The sequence below is a fragment of the Phyllostomus hastatus genome, unplaced genomic scaffold, assembly GCF_019186645.2.
Source record: "Phyllostomus hastatus isolate PE091 unplaced genomic scaffold, TTU_PhHast_1.1 phas_scaffold_21, whole genome shotgun sequence".
In the NCBI taxonomy this organism is placed as follows: Eukaryota; Metazoa; Chordata; class Mammalia; order Chiroptera; family Phyllostomidae; genus Phyllostomus; species Phyllostomus hastatus.
This window is the reverse complement of record NW_025334017.1, coordinates 47,520,491-47,544,040: the sequence shown is the minus strand read 5'-3', so window position 1 is coordinate 47,544,040 and position 23,550 is coordinate 47,520,491. Positions and strand designations below refer to the sequence as shown.

Sequence of the window (23,550 nt, the reverse complement as noted above, 5' to 3'; positions counted from 1 at the left end):
TGGCTCGGTCCGGCACCCTGGACACCCGTCCTGGGGAGCTGGCCGGGGGCTTAGTGAGACGGGCACACAGAGGCACCACCCACGGCCCAGACGCTCAACAGTGGACGTGTTTACTTTACGTGACCTGAACGTGGCAGTGACTTAGTAACGCTCGCTCACTCGCTCCGCACGAGCTGGCCGGGGCAGCGGGCCCTGTCCCTGCCCTGCTCAGAGCCGGTGAGGCCGGGGCCCGGCTCCGGTCAGGACTCCTCGTGCTGCGGCCAGCTGAGCGGCCTCTCGGCTCCGTGCCCCCAGCTCCACTGCGTGACGTCCCAGGGAGGCTGGACGCTCCGCAACGCGGTTTCCCTCCTGCTCACTCGGGCGTCCAAGGAGGAGCGAGGCGCGGCTCCGAGGCTCGTTCTCTGTCTCCCGACCAGTGCGTGGCCGGGGGGCCCGCCCCGGGGGGTGCGCAGACGCATCAGGCGGCAGGACGCTCTTGCCCAGGCAGGGAGCTGTCAGGGCGTGATCGTAGGGCTTCTGGGGGCCGGGGGCCCTGAGGAGGGGTGGCCGCTGTGCGTGGACAGTGGGGGCCCTGTGACGGCGGCCCGGGGGCCCCTGGACGGCACGGACCTGCCTCCTTTGTTCCGGAGCTAGTGACATTCACCCACCCTTACCTATGTTCCATCCAGACTTCTCTGTCAGGCTTCTGTGTTCTGGATGCTTGGGGGGCGGGTCTGGTGACTGGACTGTGGCTGCTTCGGCCGGGCGGCCGGGCACGGGCAGCCTTCCGCTGTGGGGGGCAGGGCTGCGGCCGCGCCAATCCATCCCGGGTGGAGGTCCCCTCTGTGAGGAGGGGCCTCGCCCGCGGCCCCCCGGGGAGGTGCAGTGGGGGCCCCCGAGTCTGCCCACTGGGCGCGTGGGCTGTGCTGGGGTTGTCCCCTCTGGGGTCTGAGAGTTTTTCTGAAACTGGGACCTTTCAGCTCTTCTCAGTCAGAGGGCAGCCGTGCCACCGAGTGCGGAGGGGAAGGGCTTCGGAGCCGAGACTGACGCCGTCTGGTTCTGTCTCCTCTCCAGAAACCCGACGTGCGGCTCTCCCGAGGCAGCGTGGACCGGGAGGACGGCGGTCTCCAGGGCCCGGTGAGCAGCAGCGCCGCGCTCTCGTTCTCGCTGCGCGGGACCGTGGTGTTTCCTGGGCTCGGCGCTGGCCCCCCGCCGAGGTCTGGCCGGACACAGAGGGCCCCCACCCCAGCACCAGGGCCGTCTCCTCCCTGTGAGCCGAGCTCCGCCCTGGAGAAGTGTGCGCACAAATCAGGCCTCTGTGCACTTGAGTGATCTGTGCATTCTCACACTCACTGTGTGAATAAGTGTGCACCTTACTTGTCCTTTAAGGTCTCACAGGGGGATTTCTGTAGCCTACTCATTGCATGGTTATACACGTTTCCTCGGGAAGACTTGTTTCTTTCTGCGTGTTGTCAGGGGAAATGCCTAACATCCTCTTTAAAGAGCTGGTTCCGGTTGATCCAAACGCTCGTAAAACCTGTGAGAACCCCAGCACTTACAGAGGCCCCGGCAAGAAGGCCCCCCTCCCTCCTGCCGGGGCGCAGGCGTGTGGAGACGCGTGGTCACCCTTGGAAGGCTCGGTGGGCGGCGGGCTGCCGGTTTACGTGCAGACGCACACACGTGCGTACGTGAGCTTGTTGTCACTCAGCCCCACGAGGCGTGGGAGGGGGCGCAGCAGCTGTTCCTGTCTGAGTGGGGATGCCCTGTGGTCCCTGGGACACGTGCTCAGGGCCGGCGTGCCCGTGCGCCCCGCAGGCGGCAGGGGCCTGAGCCCATGAGCACCAGGCTTCTGCCATCAGTGCCGCCACACACACCTCCCCCTCCTGTGTGACGGGCAGGCTGCCCCAGGTGGTGGGTTTTGGGGGGGTGAGCCTCAGCCTTCCCAGCGGGAAGCCCTCGTCCCGGGACCGCTGCTAAGAGTGAGGCCGACGGGGCGTGTGCTGAAAGGAGCACGCGGTGTGTCCAGGGGCCGGGGGGCACCTGGCGGCACGCGGAAGGGGCGAGTAGCCGTGGGGAAAGCACCAGTTGAAAGGGTGACTCAGAACCGCTGGGTGAAACCGAAACCGACAACACGGGAAGGGTCCGCTCTGTGACCTCTGGCATCTGCTATGCGCCAGGCCCGGGAGCAGTAAGGTGCTCGGTGCTCCTGGAGGAGGGGCCCCACTGCAGGCACCCCCTGAGCCCTGCAGGGCTGTCAGCAGCCCGGCCGAGGCAGCTCTGGGGCCACCCACGCCCACAAGTGAGTCACCTGAGGCCCCAGCCTGCGCGCCGGGAGCGCCGGCCCGCCTCAGTGTCTGGAGCCGGGCTGCATCTTCCTCCCTCGAGGCGTGCGGGTTAGGTGGTGGTGGCTCCTCGCCAGGGGCGGAGCCACGCCCTGAGTCTGCTGTTTTCTCTTCTGACCTTTGCCAAAGATACATAGCTCCCTGCTCCCGCCCGTTTCTGGAGCTCTCCCATGTCCTGCTTTTGAAAGTGAAAATGTGCCTCGGTTTCCGGGAGAGGCCGTGGGCTGCACACCGGCCTGAGCTAGTTAACGGGCACCGACACCTGACTGGTGGATGCTGGCCCCAGCCGTCTGCACGAAGAGTGGGAACTATTCAGGTTTTCAGGGTGACGCACAGGCTGACAGCACGTTTACGCCGTCACCACCACCACCTGGTGTTAACTAGGTAGGCGCCGTCAGCCTCAGTCTGCACACGGGGAAGCCGAAGCCCAGGCAGCCGGGTGCGTCCCCCAAGGCGGCTGCAGCCCGCAGAGCTGCCCGCCCAGCACGGCGCCCCGCACAGACACGGCGGAGTGAGTCCAGGTGCTCCGGCCGTGGAGCCTTCTTGTGGCCCGAGTTGTCGGCCAGACCGCCCGCCTGCGTGCTCCCAGCCGTGGGGCTCGTGCGCCGCAGGGCCTGGGCAGTTGGCTCAGCACAGCCACGTCCGCTGCCGCGGTCTGGGCCGGGCTCCCCGCTCCCTGCCCCGTGGCCTGCGGTTCGCCACCCTCGGCGTGGCCCTCCCGGGCCTTCCCTCCCGGGCTCCTTTTCAGCTGCCTCCCCTCGGGCCTGCTCAGAGGTCACCTTCCCGAAAGGCCTGACCTTTCTCCTTGAAACCGCACTTTCGGGTCACCCCCTCCGTCTTCACTGGGCGCAGCCCGCTCACAGCCACGCGACGCACCATTGTTCCCTGCTTGTGGCGCCCCTCTGTTGCCGTGTGCCAGCGGCGCGGGCCCACTGTGTGCCGGGGCAGGGCCGGGACTAGTGACTGGGCCAGGGGGCCGCAGGCGAGCTGAGTGCTGCACCACAGCCTGCAGTGAGCGCACTGCGCTCCGCACACCTGCCCGCGTGGGGGGCTCCGCGCCTCTGAGGTCAGGGCTGCTGACCGGCAGTGGGGCCACGCCGGGCGGGGGCAGTTTGAGCTGTGGGCCACCTCACAGAAAGGGCCTTGAGAATGGGCGTTTCCTTGAAACATGTGTGTGCACAGGTACACGTAAACCAGCTTAGTATTTAAAAATGAGAAGGAAAGTCTCCTTTTTCCCCAAGTGGAATGAGCTCCAAATACACTTGTCACCGGACCAGTCCAGGGAAGGCGTGCACATGTGACTGCGGGCAGCGGGCCTGTGCTGGTCCGGCCCGGGTGGACCTGGCTTCCCCTCCCGTCTTCGGGGGGAGTGCAGGCCTACCGTCCGCTTCTCGGACGTGTACAGGGTGGGTGGGAGGCAGGCGGGGCCCTGCGGGCTAGCCGGGTGCTGACCGAGCTTCTGTTCCACAGGCTGGAAACCAGCACATCTATCAGCCTGTGGGAAAACCAGGTAAACAAAGACAGAAACTGCATCAAGAAGTTTGTGTCACTTGGAGGGAGCAGGTTTTATTTTACTTTTCAAAGATTGTATTTACTTATTTTTAGAGAGGAAGGGAGGGAGAAAGAGGGAGAGAAACATCCGTGTGTGGTTGCCTCTCGAGTGCCCCCTCCTGGCGACCTGGCCCACAGGCATGTGCCCTGACTGGGACTCAAACTGACGACCCTTTGGTTGGCAGGCCGATGCTCAGTCCACTGAGCCACACTGGCCAGGGCAGGAGCAGGTTTTAAATGTATAAGTTTCCTAGCTTTGGAGCACCACCTGGGTTTTTAACACGGCACCCTCCACAAGCCCAGCAAGTGTGGTGCTTCCCGAGTCCAGCTGCTGCCGTGGAGGCTGGCAGGTGGGCTCACTGTGCAAGACACCGGGGAGCCTCGGCAGTGGCTGCCCTCCCCGCCACGAGCGTCTGCTGGGCCGGCGGGGCCTGTGCTTGTGTTTGTGGGGGTGGGTTGGCTCGCTTGCTCTGTGGGAAGGTGCGTCACTTAATGAGACTCGTTCCCTTTTCCAGATCCTGCAGCTCCTCCAAAAAAGCCACCACGCCCCGGAGCCCCCGGCCACCTGGGCAGCCTCGCCAGCCTCAGCAGCCCCGGGGACAGCTACAACGAGGGCGTCAAGGTGGGCCGGGGGCCTGTCCCAGATGCACGGGTGGGGCTGCGGGCGGGGCCCCAGGGACAGGGTTGTGGGCTGCAGGCTCTGCTCGGCCTGGCTCCCCACCCCCCCAAGAGCCAGGGCAAGCTTTCCCGAAGCCTTTCCCGTTTCCCCCCATGTGACGGATTCCCGGCCTCAGGCAGCTCCTCACGGCCTGGGGGCGGCGTCACCTTACCGGGCAGAACGCTCCTCTGGAGTGAGGTGCTGGGCGGCTGCTGGCCGCGGGAGGTGACGAGGCCAGCACTCGGGGGAAGTGGGGCCCTCCGCAGGCTCGGTCCCCCGGTCTGTCTGTCGGGGCGGCCGTCGGGGAAACTTCCCTCGCTCTTCATGTAGGGCCGGCACTGCCGCCGCGAAAGCAGCCTGCTTGCTCGGCCCCCTCCCCGCAGGCAGACAAGGGCCGTGAGGCGTGGCTGCAGAAGGCCATGAGCGGGGTTGGGGGGTGGCTTATCTGGGCTCCAGCCTCTGCCTGCCACCTGGGGTCCTGACCCTCAGTCCCCGAGACCCCCCCCCCCGCCCCCGAGTGCTGGGCTCGCAGGGACGTGGAGAGGGCGCCGGCCGCGCCTGTTCGAGGGCCGCGGGCTCCGCGTCCACTCTGCCACTTGGGCCTAGCGAGAGCTTCGCACCCCGTCACCTCTGAGGCCGGGGCGGGCTGTCGGCTTGGTGGCAGCGTTTTTCTCAGCGGCCGGCCCCCACATGCTCGTCTGACACCCACCGTGTCCTCACAGACTCGGGCTCCCCGGGGGGGGCCGCCGCCGCCTGAGCGCCGGGCCTGCGCTGTGCTCCGAGCCCTCACTCAAACTCACGGTGCTGGCAGCATCGCTCTTTCCTCCACTTGTCCCTCGAGGTGGCCGGGGTTGCCGAGGTTGAAGGGCATGTCCACGGTCCTGCCTGCCAGGAGCCGTGGCCCTGCGGAGTGTGTGCACACGTGTGTGCCCGGGCCCTCCCCCGCTCACGGGGCGGCAGCAGGCTCCCTGCCATCCCAGGGAGGGACAGTGCCGGGGAGAGAAAACGCCACCTCTCCGGCCAAAGTGCGGCTGGCCCCCAGCCCGGGCTGCCACCCCAGGGCCCTGCGGGCCCCACGCCAGGTGGTCTCAAGGGAACAAAGCAGGACACGGCTCTCCCCGATGGGGGTTCTTGACATGAAGGAAGCAGGGCGAAGTTCGGTTGGTGGTCTCCTGCAGTTCCGTGAGCCTCGGGAGCACACTTCCAGAAGGGCTCGCGCTGCAGCGGGAAGCCAAGGTCAGGCGTAGGTCCAGTACCAGCCTAGAGCTGTGGCCAGTGCTCACGCTCCCAGGGGGACGGGTGGGGGTACATGGGACGGCAAGGCCCCTGAGCACAGGCGTGGAGCAGTAGGCGTCTCCGGGGAGTCGGACGCTGCCTGAGTGTGCGCAGTGAAGGTTTTTTAATCGTCAGTAGGGGTGAAGTGCGTGTCTCCGTTCCTCACCCATCTGTCTGGTTCGGATCGGCCTAGAAGGGCCCTGCCCCACCCCCTAGGTGTGGAGGAACCCGTTCAGATAGCCTTTGGCCAGAAGCCAGCCTCAGTTTCTCCTTGGCGACTTCCCATCCTGGCTGCAAGTCGTCTGAGGCTGGGGGTGCCGCCCGCCTCCCCGGGCGGGACTGGCTGCATCTCTGTGGGCTTGTCCTCCGTGCCGGCGGGGTCTCCACGGGTCAAGAAATAGGTAGATCCCAGGAAACAGGAAGCGGACCACAGACGTCTGTCCAAACCACGTTTCTGCACGGGGAGTGTCCCTGCGAAGAGGCCCTGACGGCCCCGTGCCCGTGCCAGGGCAGGAGGGGCCGAGGGGAGGGGCAGGGGCACAGCCCCGAGTGCGCCCCCTGGCCTCGCGCCTCTGCACAGCGCGGGGTGGGGTGGGCCACAGCCTTGGGGGTCCTGCTGACCCCACACCCAAGTGCTCCTGCTCTCAGACGGTTCTAGGGAAAAGACGGGACACCCGTCTCCTCCAGCTCCCTCTCCTTTTACGCCCCAGTGCACAGTCTTGCTTCCAGCTGTCGAGGAAAAGGCAGTAAATCTGACTCATAAGTTTAAAGTGAAGGAACTGAACCTTAAGAATTGCTTCTGAAGAAGAGCTTCTGTTCCTGTTTTTAAGACGAGGTCCTAGCGTCTTTAAGCCCAGCCCAGTCTCAGAGCGGACCGCCGCGGTGCCGCCTGTCTCCGAGGGCTCGGGGCCGGGCTCGGGCCGGGGCTGCGCGCCTCCTCAGGGGGCACAGGCGTGTCTCCTCCCTTCCTGGGGGAGGACCCCTGCTTCCCTGATGCTCGCACGGCTGCCAGGTTGTCGTCCTCGGGCTTTGCATGCTGTCTCCGCATTTACTCCACCAGCGCAGGCGTGGTGCTCCTGGCGCGCCGGCAGCCCGTCCCGCTCCGACGCCGCGTGCCGGGAGCCAGGCACAGTCGTGCCTGTGTGTTCTGCTTGTTTTTTTTTTACGGAGGTTTTGTCTGCTGCCTTTATTAATACGGTTTTTCTTCTCTTTCTCTCTCTGATAATTTCTTTAACTTTTCCTCACCTTCCGTTCGACAATAGCCGTGGAGGGTAAGCACTTCGTGTCTGTGTGTCTGTCCAGCTCTGTCTCACACCCAGCGCTCTGCATGTGGCTGGTCCGGAAAGTCGGGGGGGCCTGGGAGGGCGCAGGTACTCAGTTCTTCACCGGAAACCGTGTCGGGAGCTGTCGGAGAGGGAGACGGGACCACCTCTGCAGGATGGAGCTGTTCTCGTCCTCCTCTGTCTCCTGCCCAGGCGGGGACTCCCGGGTTCCAGGTTCCTTGGGCAGAGACGGCCCGCGGGCTCTGGAGCGGGCGCCCAGCGCTCCAGCCGAGCCCAGGCTGCCCCAGGCAGCAGACTCCCGCAGGCACACGGCTGTGCACCGAGTTAGCTTTCTGGGAAGACTCGGGCTGAGGCCTGGGGGGCCAGCATCATGCTTGAACACTGCTGAGACTTCCCGGGGGCCCTTGTGCAGCTCGGCACCCAGCTTACCTTGGGTCACATCTGGCGACGTCTCTGTGCCTGGCGCTGGGTGGCCATGTCACCTCTGTCCCTCCCTGTGCGGGAGCTGAGGCCACCTCCCGGGAAACACGGCGCCAGGCTCAGCGGGCGGCCGACACTGCAGGGTCCAACCCAGTGGGCACGGCGAGTCCTCATGCAGAGCGCTCGGCCTGCGGCCGGCGTCCCGGGGACGCTCCGCGGGTGTGACACAGTCCCGGTCTGTGGCGAAGGGCCCCGGGTGCATCGAATCAGCTCTCCGAGAGGGTCTGGGCTGCGTAGTGTGTGTGTGATTCCATCTCGTTCCCTTTAACTGAGCTCAAAGTTGGAAAAATGATGGCCTCATGTGCGTGTCATCCTCAAAGTGAACTCGACCCCTCACGAATGAGAAAATCAGCTCTGTGATCTGCTTTGATCTCTTTTAAAGACCCTCCCTACTGCGTCGTGGTGATAGGCCGCCACCTGCTGGACAGTATTAAGATAACAGCTTCTGTGTTGGCAGCTTCAGCCCCAGGAAATCAGCCCCCCGCCCACTGCCAACCTGGACCGCTCCAATGACAGGGTGTACGAGAACGTGACGGGCCTGGTGAAGGCCGTGATCGAGATGTCCAGCAAGATCCAGCCCGCCCCGCCCGAGGAGTACGTCCCCATGGTGAAGGTACGGCGGCCCCCGTCCCCGCAGAACGACGCCCCTGCTGAGCAGAGGCCGCGGCCCCTGGGCGGGACCGTGCGGGGTCCCAGCCGCCGTCACACGCAGGGCTGCTCCTGCCCAAGGTCTGGGGCGCGTCTCGGAGTGGCGGTCAGGGCGGGCGGCTGCACAGTGGGGCTGCATCGGCGTGCACTCGAGGCGTGCAGACTGGCCCCGCGCGGGCTTGTGCTGTGGCAGCCGCGACACCGCTCTGCCAGCCTGCCGGGCCGCAGGGGCTGCCCGGGGAAGCACCGATTCAGGGAGCACCGTGAGGACGCGGGTGCCGGGCCCAGGGCATGTCGTCCGCCCTCTGCCGCGTTGGCAGGCCCAGCCGGGGGGGCAGGCGGGCGGTCGGCGTGGTGTGGGTGGTGCCGCGCGGCGAGGAGAGCGGGGCTCCTGCAGCCTCTGCTCCCGTGCGTGCTCCCCACCTGCTCCCCTGGGCGGGCGGGCGGGCCCTGGCCCAGGGAGCGGGATTTTTGGGGGAAGGGGCCCCGTGACTTGGGAAAGGTCGGGATCGGCACTGAGCAGGAGAAACAGAGGTGCTCCGTGGAGCGGTAGGGAGAAAGGAAAAGTCACACCCGGGAGGGAAAGCTGGGCGCCGCGCGCGACTCCCGTGCCACCTGACGCGTGCGGTCCTGTCCCCTCAGGACGTCGGCCTGGCCCTGCGCACACTGCTGGCCACCGTGGACGAGACCATTCCCAGCCTGCCGGCCAGCACTCACCGAGAGGTAGGGCGCGGCCCCCTGCTCGGGGACCCCGGGCGGGTCTGCTCCGACGCGGGGTGCACCAGGCCCGCGGTGGCTCCTCCCCGTGTGGTGAGCTGCCGAGGGGGCGCAGCAGGCTGGTGGGAAGGTGGCTGGAAGTGGCCCCCCTGACCCCCCTCGTCCCTGCAGATCGAGATGGCGCAGAAGCTGCTGAACTCGGACCTGGGCGAGCTCATCGGCAAGATGAAGCTGGCCCAGCAGTACGTGCTGACCAGCCTGCAGCAGGAGTACAAGAAGCAGATGCTCACCGCCGCCCACGCCCTGGCCGTGGACGCCAAGAACTTGCTGGACGTCATCGACCAGGCGCGGCTGAAGATGCTGAGCCAGACGAGACCCCACTGAGCCCGCCCGAGCCCGGCGCGCCGCCCTGCCTTCCCCCCGAGCCCACCAGCAGCCCGCGATGCCTGCCCGTCGCCAGCACGACCGCGCCGACTCTCCCACTGACAGCCGGTTGAAACCCTCTCGTACAAGTCGGACCACGTTCTGATTTGGGTTCATTTTTCCTTTTGTTTTTGCATCGGTGTTCAGAAAAGTCCAGGACCCGAAATGGGGTGTTTTTCTGAGAATGCAGACCGTACGTGAGAGGCTCGCGGGGTCACGGAGGGGTCTGCGCGCCCGGTGTTGGCGGACGCCGCCGGGGCTCGCGGGTGGCAGGCAGGACGATGGGAGAAGCCGGGGGCTCCCGCCCCCCCACGGTGCCACGTGCCGACTGGAGTCCGTGCCCGCGGGGACCTGCTCGGCTCGTGATGTGCCGACCCCGCCTGACAAAGAAGGAACACGGACGCCCTGCTCGGAAGCCCCGAGTCGTCTCAGAAGGAGAAGGGCGGCCCTCTCGCCCTCCCCGCCTCCCCTTCCCGCGGGTCTGCGGGGCTTTGCTGGGGACTCCGCCCCCTCCGCCCGGGCAGCGTGCCGGCTCCCTAGCGCGGAGCTCTCCGGGGCAGGGCTGCCCTCTGCCCGCGCGCTCCAGACTGCACTGAGAAGGGGCTCTGGACCCACCCCATCTCTGTTTTTATATAATTTATACAGAAAGATTAAAGCCATGCTGACTATTTTATAGCCACTGGAGTTCACTAACCTTCATCGTGTCTGTCTTCCCAGGAGAGGGTCCGCACACCGGAGTGGCGGGCTTTCTCTGCCGCCAGCCACCCGCCCGTTCCGGTGGACACTTTTGAGAACAGCACCCTCCCTTTGGTCTGTTGGGGGATATAAGTTATTCTCAGGAAGAATATAATGAACTGTACAGTTACTTTGACCTATTAAAAAGGTGTTACCAGCAATGGTCTCAATGTCATGTCCTTTCTTGTGCTTCTTTTCCTTCAAACCATGTAAACTTTTCCAGGTGACTTGGCAGATAAAACAACGCCCAGGAAGGCTCTCGGTGACGATCCGCTTTGTTTCCTTGCCTTCCAGACAGGCCGAGGTGGTCGCCACAGAAAGATGGCCCCACCTTCTCGCTAAGGGCAGACGTCAAGGTAGGCGCCTTGTCACCCTGCGGGGTTCCCTCGGCAGGCCTGGAGTCACCGTGCCATCCCAGCCTCGGGACCCCGCTCCTCGGGGATCCGCTCGGGGAGGGAGTGGTCCGCAGGGGTCCCCAGGGCTGCCGGAACCGGAACCGGGGGCCCGGCGGGGGTCTCCTGCGCACGCCCCTTCCTGCTGGGCTTCCACAGCACCGACGTCCTCCGGCAGAGGTCAGGGGGTGGTCACCCTCGTGAGTGTCTCTTCTCTGGCTTCTCTCAGGGTCCGGGTCGGTCCCCTCCTCCTCGGGGTGGGGGAAGCGTTTGTCCGACCGGCTGAGGGCGTGGCTGTGGGCCGCCCTGCGCACGCGGGGTGTCTAGCAGTGTCCCCTGCCGCTGCCCGCTAGAAGCTGGGTGTCCTCTCCCCTCCCCGCTGTCGAGACCAAACCCGTCCCCAATGTGGCCCGAGCTTGACCTGCGGCCGCAGGGACAGCCGCTCGACGCCAGTGCCCTGCCCCCGGTCTCCCCCTCGGCACGGAGCGCTGTGGCCGAGGTGCACGCGTGCCCTGCGGGTCCGAGAGGAAGGGGCTCCTTCGTCGTGAGGACGTGGAGGCGGGGCCAGCGGTGCTGCATGGGCATGGGAGCCGGAGGACGGGACACTGGCCGCCAAGGGCCGCTGCCCACGGGGTGCGGGCTGGTGGCCTGGGGTCTCGGTGCTGCTGGGAGACTGCACCCCATCCTGCCACCGAGAGCTGCCGAGTGAGGCCGCTCTGGCCTCACCTGCCAGCACCCTGGGCCCTGGCCGCCCCACGCCCCCTCGCGGCCGGCGTGCCGCTGGGTGGGAGGGGAGCATCTCTGGGAGTCTGGCCCGGTGCTCAGCATGGCGACGATTCGGGGAGCCCGCGTGTCAGGAGAACGCCGGCTGAAAGCGGCTGGGCCTTCCGCGTCTCTCGGTCTCTCGCAGGGTGAACGGGCACCAGAGAGACGGGCACTCCTGGTGTATCAGACCAGTCCCAGACACGCCCGGTGCTCGTCAGTCTCCCTCACCTCCCCTCACCAAACACCGGTGCCGGCCGCCCCAGCAGCAGGAGGCAGGTGGGACGGGCGAGCCGCCGGAGCGGCAGGCGCCTTCCTCTCGTCCCCGAGAGCAGCTGGGCGTCCTGCGGATCAAAGCGAGTGGAATTGTTTGATTTCACACCGATTGATTGTTTGATCCTCATTTAATTAACCTCAAAGCCAAAAGCGTGCATCCGTCCTGACAGCACCGGAAACCGTGCCGCCGCCACGCTCCCTGCCCCGGGCATGCCTGGCAGCGCCAGTGCGGGCCGCCGGGCCCGGGTCCTGCGGCAGGGCACCTCCATCTGGCTTCTCGCCCCCGCAGCACGCCGCGTCACAGATACATTCGCTCCGGACTGCTCTCCGCAGTCTCGCCCGTGGAACACGGGCGTGCCTGGATCTCGAGCTCGGTGGGCTCCCCGGTCGCCCTGGAAGGGCGCGCCAGCATTCGAGCACCAGATGCAGCCGCCTTCCGACACGGAGCGTGTCCGCCCTGCCCAGGGCTTCCACCTGGGGTTCGGCCGAGCGAGCGAGCGAGCGAGCACCTCAGCTCTCCGTAACTGCGTGTGCGCTGAGCGTGCCGCGCTAAGGGCTTGGCGAGGACTGAGGCGGGGAGGTGACAGAAGCCTTCAGAGCGATTCCTTGGCGAAGCTGTAGATGAGCGGACGTTTCTGTGCCCCCCAACCCGCTCTGGCTCTAAACCTGGCGGCTCTGAAGCAGGGGCGTCCCACGTCAGGCCCAGGAGAGGGCCTTCGCGCCGAGCCCCGCTGCCCCGGTGGCCGCCGCCCCGCGCCGACCCTCCGTGCTTTCCTCTTGGCCTTTCCAACTCGTTTGCAATGTTAACCTACGAGTAGACAGGTGTCGCCAATAAAGTTAAGTAAAAAGGCAACTAGCATTTATGTGAGTTTCGTTTTTTTAAAAAGAGCTATTAGGAACCAGCCAATGCAGGCAGAAGCCCAAACAGTGTTCTGAGGAGGAGACGGAGCGAGGGGTGTGGATGGGACGGGGAGGGGCGGCGTCGCCCTCGGTGCAGACGGGGCGGCACGGGGAGGGGAGTCCGCACGGCGTGATTAACCCTCGGGCCCGCGGCCCCGGCACCCGCGCTCTCGTCCTCACAGACGGCTCTTCGGGGCAGGGTGCTGCCCCCGGTCGTTCGACGCCTGTTCTGACGCCCAGAGGTTGGGGCGCGAGTGGTCAGGGGGTCCCCCCGGTGTCCTCCTGCGGCTCCGGCTCCGTGTCCGAGGGGCTCTGTGTCTGATCGCAGTTACGTGTGCACTGTAGGGTCCCCCTGTCGGCTCCCACTGTCTGAGAAGCCCCTGGCGTCCGGGCCCAGGCAGCTCCTGCTGCGTGGTGGCGCTCCTGGTCTTACCGCACACCTGCGGGCCAGCGGCCGGGCGGCCCCAGCGCCACCCCCGCAGCAGCAGGAGGGGGCTCCTCCCAGCGACCTGGGGGGCTGCGGGCAGGTGGCCAAGCCGGAGCCGCACCACGTGCTGGTGGCCTGAGCGAGTCCCACTCTGGAGCCCACTTGGCTCTGCCTTTTCAGGCCATGCCTGACAACCCTCTTCTCAGAAGGAGGGTTGGAGGCCACACCCTCCCCCCTGCCCCCATCGAGGCCGGTGGCGACCGCACAGCCCTGGTGTGTGTCCATCCCGCCGTCCACATCCACCCCCGAGACCTCTGGGGGTCGTGCACTGGAGCTTGTGACGCAACATAAGGCAGTCTTCCGGCGTCTGGCACTCACCGCCCCTGACCACCTGGGCCCTTCCGGCAGGTGTGCGGCTGTCTGCGTGGGGTCTGAGTTTCCCTGACGGTCGGGGGGTCTCCAGGGGCCCCTTAGTCCTGGGTCTCCCCTCCGGTGACGGGTGTGTCCAGGTCTTTTCCCCGGGTTCTAGGAGGAGTGTGCCTTCTCACTGTTGGACTCCGAGGGTCCTTTCAGTGCCCCAGACGCGGGTCCTCTGTCCGACACGTGGCGTGCAAATGCGTCCTCCCGCCCTGGGCTGCCCTTTGACCCTCTCGCGGGCCTTGGCCAGAGCTCCAGCGCTCCTGCTGGTGCGGCCCGGCACACCCCCTTCCCTCTCCGGACTGGCCTCTGCTGGCAAGCCCGAGGGCTGCCTGCCCGGCCCGGGGTCCCGACGACGTCCTCCTGCTGCTGTGTGGAGTTCGCCGCTCGGTCTGCGGCCCCTGCGCAGCAGAGTGTCCAGCGTCTCCGTGGAGGGACACCTCGGCCGTCCGCTCCTCACTCGGGGGCCACCGTGTCCCCGGATGCGTCTCTGACGAGCCCCGTGCACTCCGGTGTCCCAGGGGCGACACCTTCCGCAGCACCAAGGTGCCCGTGGCCCCCAGGCTGACCAGGGACGGGTCACTGGTTGCTGGGACCCTCGGCGGAGCCCCTGCCGGGCGCACGGAACAGCACAGTGACGTGTGCACCCAGGCAGAGTGGCCTCCGCGTCACATGGGGTCCGCAGGTCGGAATGATGCAGGCGTGCGTTGGAAGTCTTCCTCAGTCCTCCACGCCCTCCCATCTTTAGCTGAGACAGGCAGCCGCTGTCTTTATCCAGAGGGTCTTTGAACGTTAGCGTTGGATGGGGCCACGGAAGAGGTCCACCACTCGGAGTCTCCCAAAGCGTGCTCCTGGGACCCGAGGGGGGCCCGTGGTCAAAGGGTTCTGTTGTCAGGTGGGCTTGGGACAGCTCCCGGATGCTCCCCTCCCTCCCTCCTCTTTGTAGAAGCCCCGTGCTTAACACTTGCTCCAGGCCCTGAGAGGGCGCGGAGTCAGTCGGTCTCTTTGGTGGCCTGTAACTCCATGCTTCCCAGTGTATTTGACCTCGGGACCCTCTTTGCTGCGTGCAGACACGGCGTTAGAACAAGTTATTCCAGTGTCTGCCTTGCGGTCCGGGAAGAGCCAGGGGCCTAGGAGTGGAGAGTGTGTGGGCGTGGTGGCCACAGGAGGGCGCTGTGGCTCCCCGCCCCTGCCTTCCAGGGGTCGTTGCTGCTCTGCACCGCTGGCGCTGCCCAGCCCGGAGGACCCTGCAGTTTCAGCACAGAGACCCCCAAGTACGGAGCAGTGAATGGTGCCTGCGGGGAGCCGCCCGGCCCCAGAGGACCCCTGAGTACGCCCTGCGTGGTCAGCACGGAGCACTGGGTGCAGGCCTGGAGGAGCTGGCGGCCGCTGGATCGCGTGGACCACTGGGGGTGGAAGAGGAGCACGCAGGGCGTCTGGGCTTGTCTTGGGGGTGCGGGCGGGGAGCAAGTGTTGGCCCCGCCGCTGGGGGCCTGGGAGGAAGAGCAGGTCCGGAGGAGGAAGTTGGTTTGCATTCCGGCACGTGAGGAAGGGGGCGGGTCCTCAACCCCGGCTTGGAGGGCGCGGCCCGCGGAGGTGGGCGCAGGGGCCACGCCCAGGCAGAGGGAGGATCCCACCCAGAGCCTGGACCAGCGCCCCTCCGCCAGCAGGGGTCGCGCTTGCCTGCCGTCCTCCGCGGGGAAGCGACACAAAGAAATGCCAGGGCGACACTATGTTGCCTGGCCTGCGAAGGAACCCTGGCCACAAACTTAACCGGCGTGCGCGCTCTGAAGTGGGGCCCTCCGCGGAAAGACCGGGTCGGGGCGTGGGAGGTGGAGGTGCCAGCAGCCGCAGGTTTCGAAGCTGAGTCATTGGGGGGTTTCGGGCGTCAGCTCCGTGCCCGGCGGAGAGCAGCGAGTCTCGCCCTCCTCACGTCACTGCCCATAAACGGATCCCTCAGAGTCTGCAGACCACCCAGAACAGAGCTTTTCCTGATATGAAAAAAAGGGCATGGTTTTGACTCATTCATGTCACACGGCTATTGTGTTGGGTGTTGTCATTTTTTCACTTGACAGCCTAAGGGAAAAGAGGTCGCCGAACAGTGAGGTGCTGCCCATTTTCGGAACTCTTGTGGTGCCGTGGTTGGGAATCGCCAGTGGGGACCGCGGTGACAACAGGCACGACCGGGACAGGAAAGTGTCTCGGTGGTGAACTACGGCGGGGGCACAGAGAAGGACACGAAGAACGAACGCAGCTCACGAGAAGTGACATCTGAGGAGGGACCTCCCCGCCCACCCCAGCCCCAGGGCCCCCTGGTCTCAGCAGAACCCGCCCCCTCCCCCAGCAGTACCCACGGCTCCGCCGCTGGTGGTGACCACCTTACACGTTGTCTTTGTTTAGCTTTCGGCTGCTAATGCTGCAGCCCTGAGCCCGGCTCTGCAGCATCAATACGGGGAGCTACGCAGTTGGCTGGCGGCCTCTTCCACCCGATGTCCCTGCCCTGTGGGCTGTGCGGAGCTGACCGGCTGACCGGGGCTCGGCATGCAGCTGGCCCCTCTTCGGGAACAGGGGCCGCTCTCCGGAGCTATTTCTGCAGGGCAGCCCCGGTGCCCAGTCCTGTCCCAGCGAGTGTTCCCTGGAGCTGCCCTCTGTCCTGCCTGGGCCCCACCGCCCAACACTGCTTTCCAGAGTGGATGCGCCCGCCCCGCTCTCACGGCGACACTGAGAAGCAGCCCGAAGGTGGTGGAGCGGAAGACCCTGGCGGGGCGCAACGAGCCGGGCTGCCCCCGCAGGGCGCTGGGAGCTCAGTGGGGCGCCTGGACCCCACACAGAGTGAGGTGGGGCCCAAATCAGATCTCTGCTCAGAGGAGACGGCTGCCAGGCGGAGAGCCAGGGACCGGGAGAGCTGCTCCAGGGGCTCCTCGGGCCGCCTGGGCCACCTGGGCGAGGACGGGGGTGGGGTCTGAGAGGGAGGGGTGGGCCGGGGACCGGGGTCCACGGGGGTGATTTGGTGGGGTTGGGTGTCTCTTTCAGTTTCTCCCGGGAGGAACCGCTGCTTTCTTTCCCTGCACTTGCTCTGGGACGCCCTTGAGGGTTGCAAGCCCCCTGCTGAGTGGGGAGCCCCCTGCAGGCAGGACTGGAGTCCACCCTGGCGGCAGGCTTGGCCCCCGGGGAGCACGCAGCTCCGTGCAGCCCACGCGCAGATATAACATATTTGTGGGGCCGAGGCGCCAGCGGGCGAGGGGATGTTGCAGGTGGTGGGCACCTTGGCACGGTTTCCCCTTCGGCTTCTAGTCGCCCCCCATTAAGGGGCAAAGCAGGCCCGCGCTGGCGGGCGGGCGTCCCCGGAACCAGCTCCAGAAAACCGCTGGACCAAGGAGGGGAGCGTGAGGGACGGAGGGTTTGCTTCGGCGGAGGCCCTCCGGGCCCTGGCGGGGCAGGCGCAGAAAGCCGTGGAGGCGCCTGGGAGGCCCCTGAGTGCTGGCCTGGGGACTATTGGGCGTGGTGGTCGCGTGCGAGGGCCCGACGCACTCAAGTTCGCATTCTGGATCGGAAGCAAGCTTCCCGACCTTCAGGTTTCGTTAATAATAATAATAAATAAAAAAACCAGGCTGAGATGCTGGGGCGCCAACGCGGAGTCCAGCCCCAGGCCAGCTTCGTGGCTGAGTGCACCGGCCGGGGGCGGGGGTGACGCTGGGGAGGGTCACGTGCCCCCCTCACCCCGGAGCGGCCAGACCCCGCTTCCCACGCGCGCGGGAGGCGGCGGGGAGACGAGGGCCGGGCTGTCTCGTTTTCCTCCCGGGTCTCGGGCAGTGACGCTGTGCTGGTCCCGCTCCGCCCCGAGGAGGCCACGTCGCCCATCTTAGTGGCTGCGAGGAGCGCCCCCGCCCGCGTCCCCCCGGCCCGGCCCGGCCCCGCCCTGGATCCCTGCCCGCCCCGCGGGGCCCCCATCTCGGCCCCCAGACGAGCGCGCGCTCGGCCTCCCTCCGGCCTCGCAGCCCCTCCCCTCTCCCCCGCGCCCCGCCCTCCAGGCCCCGCCCCCGCGCGCTCGCCCCGCCCCGCGCGCTCGCCCCGCCCCTCCCCCCGCCCGCCGCCGCCGCTGCCGCCGCCGCCTCCGCCTCCGCCTCCGCCCGCCGCCCGGGCCGCGTCGGGTAAACCTGTTTGGCGAGGCGGCCGCGCCGGGGCGGATCGTGCGGCCGGCGGCTCCCTCGCGGCTCGCGGCGTCGGGGCCCGTGGCGCGCGCGCGGCCGCCCCTCGGCCCCGGAGCCCCTCGGCGGCGCCACCATGTACTCGGGAGCCGGCCCCGGTGAGTCCTCGCGCGGGGCGCCGGCCAGACGCTCGCGCTCCTCCCTGCGGCGCCGGGGCGGGGGGCGGTTGGCGGGCGCGGGCCGGGCCGGGCCGGGCCGGGGGGGCCGGGGGAGCGGGTCCCCGGGCGGCGGCCGCAGCCTGGCCTCTTCGGGCCGAGTCGTCGGGGCGCCCCGCGCGGCCTGGGCCTCCCGCGCCGCTGGGGCCCCGCGCGTGTAGGCCCGAGGCCGCGTCTGGGCCGCTGCGCCGCCGCCGGGCGGGCAGGCCGGGCTCGGGGCCGCGGGGCGCGGGCGCGGAGGCGCAGGCCCGGGTCCGGGAGCAGGCGGCGGGAGCGGCGGGAGCGGCGGGAGCGGCGGGAGCGGCGGCGGCCTGGGGCGCGCTCAGTTTCGTTTTGCTGGTTGCCAGCACTTCTGCGGCCCCCTCCTCCGAAGGCGAGGCTGCGGATGCCCGGTGCTGGCCGGCGCCTGTGGGGATTAGGGCTGCAGACCGGAGGGCTGGGCGGCGGCACCCCGAGCCCTCAAACGGCCTGCGGCCCATTCTCATTCCAGACACGCCGCCCCCGTATTCAAGTGCTAATTGCCTCCTACAATGGACTGGGAGAGGCGAGGAGGTCCGCCGTCCGTGCCTTAGCGCCCCTTCTTGCTAGTCAGCCTCTCTGTCTTTGGAAAAGTTCTAAAAAAACTTAAAAGTGCTAAAAGCAGTACCCCCCGCCCCCCTTTAAATGCACAGTTAGAAGGGCGGTCGACTTGGTGGGCCAAGAAAAGGGTCTAGTGTTGTGCAGCGTTTTCGCCGTCCCCCGGCAGGCACGTGGCTCCTAAATTTCCCGCTGGCCCTGCCGCTTGCACAGGGCACTGCCTGTCCCCTTTGTCCGCCTGCCGGGCGCCGCCCGGCTCCGCGCTAGGTGGTCCTGGCCCTGTGCTGGGTGCACTCCCTCTCTGGGCCCTCCGCCGCCGCCTGCCACGGGTGCGGGCCCCACCTGTCCCAGACCTCCAAATCCGGAGTCCGGAAGCCCCTCCTGACCCGCTCCGGTTCCTGACCGTGTCTCCTGCTGCTGCGTCTGCTCACAAACAGCTCTGTCTGCTCCTGGGACTTCTGAGTGTCTTATTATTTTTTTTTTTTTTGGTGTCACTTAGAGAGCTTCTTCAGGGCTGAGCCTGGCCAACTTTTACGGGAAGTCAGCAAGCTGGCTACAGAACGGCTTTATTAAACCTTACACCCGGGAGGTGACTCCTGCCTTGTGGGGAAGGGTCCTGGTCTCTGGCGTCCCAGTCTTGGGGGCAGATTTGGCTTCTGAGGCTCTGGCGGCGGCCCCTCCCCCTCGCACGAGGCTCTCCCCGCTCTTCCCGGTGAGGCGCCCAGCAAGTGCTGGCCACCGCACGTCCATTTTTTCCAGAGACTCAGTTTGAAAGTTGAAGGCCTGGAAGAAGTGAGGAACCTTGAGGAAGGTCAAGCTTCCGTGCTGTGTGTTGCATCCTGGAGTCCCCTGGACAGCCCGCCAAGCTGGTGGGGGTCGTTTGAAACATAGACCACGGTGGCCCGGAGAGGTTAAGATCTTGCCGAGGCCGTGGGGCCAGCAGGCATGGGGACCACGGTCTGCTCCCCAGCTGACTCGCTCTATGCTCTCCTTACGGAAGGAGCGGTCCGTCTTTCTGACCTTGACCCACAGTGAGGAATACCTGTTACTTGCAGACTGGGCCGTAGTGTGGGCACGCACAGGCATCCTTGAAACCGGAGCTCCGGAGGCAGCGCTTATTACCGGTGCCCTGCCCCCTGTGCCTGCCGTATCCTCTCTGTCTCCTTTTCAAAATCGCGTGGGCCCCCCTGAGCCGTGGGCTCACTCTGGTCACCGGCGGCTTTGGGGAGACCCTTGCTTGCTCTGGGGGTGTCCCCGGGTCGTGGCACAGCGGGCACAGGGCCCGGCGGTTCGCGGATGAGCCTGCCCTGGCCTCGGACAGCTGCGGCTGAGGAAATCGGCGGGTCGGGCGGGCGGTCCTCAGCTAGCGGCAGGACGGCGCGAACCCGACTTCCAGGCCGCGCGAGTGCGCCGGGGTCGCCCCGCGGCGACACGGGGCTGCCCCTGCACGCCAAGGCTCCTCATTTTGTTAAAGAGGAATTTTTGGAAGAGTCTCTTCCGTGAAACTTTGAAATGAGTTTCCCAACTCAGGGTAATGAGAAGACGGTCGATCTGCGCTGTACAGAAAGTGCAGGTAGTTTCGCCCCCCCTCGTTGTAACACGCTAATGAAGCAACTTACTAAGTAAACTAAGTTGTGAAAAGCAGAGTTCGCAGGAGGTCTGTTGTGTGATGTCTGTTGCAAGTGCTGTGGCCCGTGTGAGTTAATGTCTGGACTCCGCAGTCAGGTGTGCTACTGTTTTCAAGGTTTTTGAACTGTTCAGAAGAGGCAGTGGTTTAGGATGGGTGGCTTCTCCGGTGCGTCTGAACCGTAGTCGCAGGACAGGACGTAGTAGTTTACGTTTTAAAACCACTTAACTGTCCGAGCAGACGCCCCCGCCCCCGCCCAGGGGCGTTGTTGCTTTTTCCGAGCTTAGCTGTGGGGCGCCCTCCCCGAGTTGCTTCAGAGCAGCCCTGGGACACCCCCGAGGTTTGTCTGAGGGTAGTCTGAAGGGGCCATGGGCTCTGACACCCCCGCACCCCACTGTCACCCTGCCTGCCTTATCTCGGTGGGCGTGTGACCCGGCCCCCCCTCTCGGTGTGTGTGGGCCGCCGCCGGCAGCCCGCTGCCCCCAGCTGGGAGGTGGGGCGGTGGAACCAAGCCCCTTGGATCTGTCCCAGATCCTGAAGAAGGGCTTAGATAAGGGGTTAAGAAAAAGATGTAAAAGCTTTGGCTCTTAAACCTATATGGTTTTAAGAAGCAGAATATTTTTGTTGTTTCTAGCTTCAGTGTCAAGAGTTTCCACAATGCCCAGGGGTTTATTCTTTTTATTTTTCTTTTTTATTTTTCTTTTATTGACTTCAGAGGGGGGGAAGGGAGGGGGAAGAGAGGGAGAGAAACCTCCATGTGGGAAGGATCAGGGCTCTGCTGCGTCCCGCACGCGCCCCGCCTGGGACGGGACCTTGGACCTTTCGTCCTGGGGGCCACGCCCAGCCAGCCGGGCCCCGCCCGGCCTGTTCTTCGTAACCGGGGCGGTGCGGCCCTCCTGCGACTGCCAGCCTGACGAAACACATCTTTGTTTCTTGACTTGCTCCGGTGAAACCTTCACAAAGGTAACACTTGGTTTTTGAAAATAGTTTCCGCTGTGCGCTGACTTAAAACCCGACAGGGAGGGCACTGGTCCAGCCCCCTGGCATCATCATCCCTCAGCAGGCTGGGCGGCCGCCGGGGTTCCCCGCCCCCGCCCCCCGGGGTCCCCGAGCAGTGCTGGAAAGACGGTCCCAGGCCCGTCACCCCCGCCCCCCGGCACTTCAGCGCCGCGTCCGGAGGCTGGGACACGCTAAACCCGGGGCCACCGTCACTTCCTCTCACGTCAGAAGCACGTTTAGAGTTGGTTGTTTCAGATCGTGAATTTTAATGAAAATTCACATAAATTTGGTTTTATGTCTTTTTTTTTTTGTACATTATGAGATGGGAATAACTTCTAAAACTTTTTCTTTATTGATGTAAGAGAAACGTTGGCTTTTTGTTCCACTTACTTATGCATTCATTGGTTGAGTCCTGCATGTTCCCTGACCGGGAATTGAACCCGCAACCTTGGTGTATCGGGTCGATGCTCCAACCCAGCGGTCCCCAACCTTTTTCGCACCAGGGACTGGTTTTTGGGAGACAGTTTTTCCACCAACTGGGAATGGGGCATGGTTTCAGGATGATTCACTCGCATTACACTCAAACGGGCCTCCCGCTGCGTGGCCCGGTTCCGAGAGGCCTGGACCGGACCTCACCCCCACCGGGGGCCCCGCGTCCTCCTGGCAGCTCGCTGTCCCCAGTCCCCCGGCCCCCCGACCAGGCCGGGCGCTGGCTGTGGGCCCGCCCATGCCCCGCAGCCAGTTCAGACAGCATCACACAACAGGGTTCTCCTCTGCCCTTCTCCCTGGACGTTGGAAACCCTGAAACGGGTGCTGGTTCTCTGCGCTCCTCTCACCTGTCGTCGGGGGGGCTGTGGCCCGTCACTGCCCTTGGCCTTCCGACCCGGAGACTGGCAGGCGAACCGGGCGCTCGCGCTGGTCACCTCCCTGGGCCGCCTGGCCTGCCGGGGCTGAGGGACAGGTTGGGGGCCGGCTCCCTGCCCACGAGCGTCTCTGTGCCTCGGGCTGCGCGCGGCCCGTGGAGGCAGGGCTGGTGCGCGGTCTTGCGGCCCTTCGGCGGCTCCACACGCGCTGCGCCCTCACGGTCCGAAGGGCCCACCGCGGCCTGCGCGAGGCCGGCGTGCTGGGCGGGCGGTGGTCACGCAACCAGTCGTGCTCTGGGGGGTGGTCCCGGCTGCACTGCAGGAGGGGGCGGGCTGTGGGGAAGTTGCGGGCGGGCTGCAGGGGCCAGCACGGCGTGCGAGGTGGCTGGGCTTGGGGGGCGCGCGGGCCTTGGCGCCCCGGCTCGGGCTCCGGGGTGGCCCCCGTCCGCACCCACCGGTGGTTTGTTAGCAGCGGTGCCGCTCATGTCTGGGCCCCCACGCTGCCCCCACCAGTTCCGGGGCTTTGGTGAGTTATGCAGCTTTCCTAAGCCTCGGCTTCTGTGCCTGGGGGCGGGGGGGGGGGGCCGGTGGTCATGAGGATGAAGGGGCCGTGCCGAGCAGGCTGGGGCCTCAGGCAGGGTCCGGGGGGTCCGTGTGGGGTCTGTCCTGTCCGCCCCCAGGGCGTCTCTAAACCTGGACGGAGAGCCCGGCCCGGCCCCCCGCCCCCCCACCAAAGGAAGCGGTCCCAGGACGCGAGGGGGTGTGGGCTGCTCCTGGTCTGGGTGACCCCGGTGGTTGAATGTTTGACCTGGCACCCTGATGGGGCGCGGGGTGAGGTGGGATGACGGGTGGTCACCCTGCGTCCAGCTGGCTTCCTGGCAGCTGGTGACACGTTAACAAACAAGGAGGACGAATGTGCAGCTGCTTAGGGGGTGGAGTCACATGTAGAATGCGGGCGTGAGCTTGAGGTTCGGGGAGGCTGAGGGGGCCCCCGCCGGAGAAGAGGTGGGAGGGGCAGGGCAGGTGGAGACGGGGCTCCGTGCCCGGGGCGGGGGTGCTGGTGCCCACCTTCGGCAGCTGGCCACAGAGTCGCCTGAAGGCTTCTCCCGTCTCGGCCCCAACACCCAGGAAACTGCGCCTCGTGGAGGTCCTGGGGGCCTGTCCTGCTGTGGGGGGGGGGGGTGAGCGGGAGCGGCCCCAGACAGCACCCTCCTGAGCGCCGGGGCAGGGCGAGGCCTTCGCCCGGGAACCGCTGGGCGCACCCCCGGGAGAGCGGGGTTGCCAGCCAGCGCCGTGGGCACGCGTCTAGGAGGGGAGACCGTGGTGTCCCGGAGAAAGAGGACTCTGTGCCAGGGGACGGCGGGAGTTAAGAGCACCTGCCGTCCCTTTCCTGAGAGAGCCGGGGGCCGAGCGAAGGACTGCACTCCAGCCTGGCTCGCGTGTGGTGCCAGGTGCCTTGGGTGCGGCCCCCCCGAACCCCTCTGGACTCGCGGCAGAGGAGGCCTCTGGCGGCTGCTGCCCAGCCTGCGGGAGTCCGCAGCGAGATCCGTCCTGTGCCCGTCTTGCAGCAGACAGGACCCCAGTGAGGCCCGGCCTTACCCCGGAGAGTCCGGTCTGTGCGGTTCGGCAGGTGATCTCTGGGTGTGGTTCTAGGAGGCACCCAGAGGTGCAGAGAGGCGGAAACGCTGGGGTGCAGAGGTCAGGTTCCCTGGGAATCTATCTTGACACCATCAGGCTGGTCGGTTGGTGAAGCAACGAGAACCCCACGTGGCCAGGGCCCCATGCCGGCGTGGCCCACGGCCCTCTGGGCGTGTGGGTGGTGGGGGCCTCTGCAGTGGCCATGCTGGCCTTTCTCCG

The 23,550-nt window shown here is 66.4% G+C and overlaps 2 protein-coding genes across 10 annotated transcripts in view; both read left to right on the top strand.

Annotated features, from left to right (window-relative positions):
* PTK2 (protein tyrosine kinase 2) overlaps window positions 1-10,252 on the top strand; it is a 134,664-nt gene extending 124,412 nt beyond the window's left edge. For 6 of the 8 annotated variants that reach the window (XM_045861381.1, XM_045861380.1, XM_045861383.1 and 3 more), the window contains 7 exons: window positions 1,054-1,116; window positions 3,792-3,831; window positions 4,388-4,494; window positions 7,068-7,076; window positions 8,026-8,181; window positions 8,859-8,939; window positions 9,105-10,252. In XM_045861381.1, coding sequence (XP_045717337.1) covers window positions 1,054-1,116; window positions 3,792-3,831; window positions 4,388-4,494; window positions 7,068-7,076; window positions 8,026-8,181; window positions 8,859-8,939; window positions 9,105-9,317 — 669 coding nt within the window. In that variant the 3' untranslated portion in view covers window positions 9,318-10,252. The remainder of the gene's footprint in view (window positions 1-1,053; window positions 1,117-3,791; window positions 3,832-4,387; window positions 4,495-7,067; window positions 7,077-8,025; window positions 8,182-8,858; window positions 8,940-9,104) is intronic. The other 2 variants (XM_045861378.1, XM_045861376.1) reach the window with 1 other exon arrangement.
* Window positions 10,253-17,381: 7,129 nt separating this feature from the next.
* The window catches only part of AGO2 (argonaute RISC catalytic component 2), a 54,900-nt gene continuing 48,731 nt past the window's right edge, over window positions 17,382-23,550 (top strand). The window contains exon 1 of one of the 2 annotated variants that reach the window (XM_045861333.1): window positions 17,382-17,571. In XM_045861333.1, the coding sequence (XP_045717289.1) occupies window positions 17,550-17,571 (22 nt within the window). In that variant the 5' untranslated portion in view covers window positions 17,382-17,549. The remainder of the gene's footprint in view (window positions 17,572-23,550) is intronic. The other variant, XM_045861332.1, reaches the window with a different exon arrangement.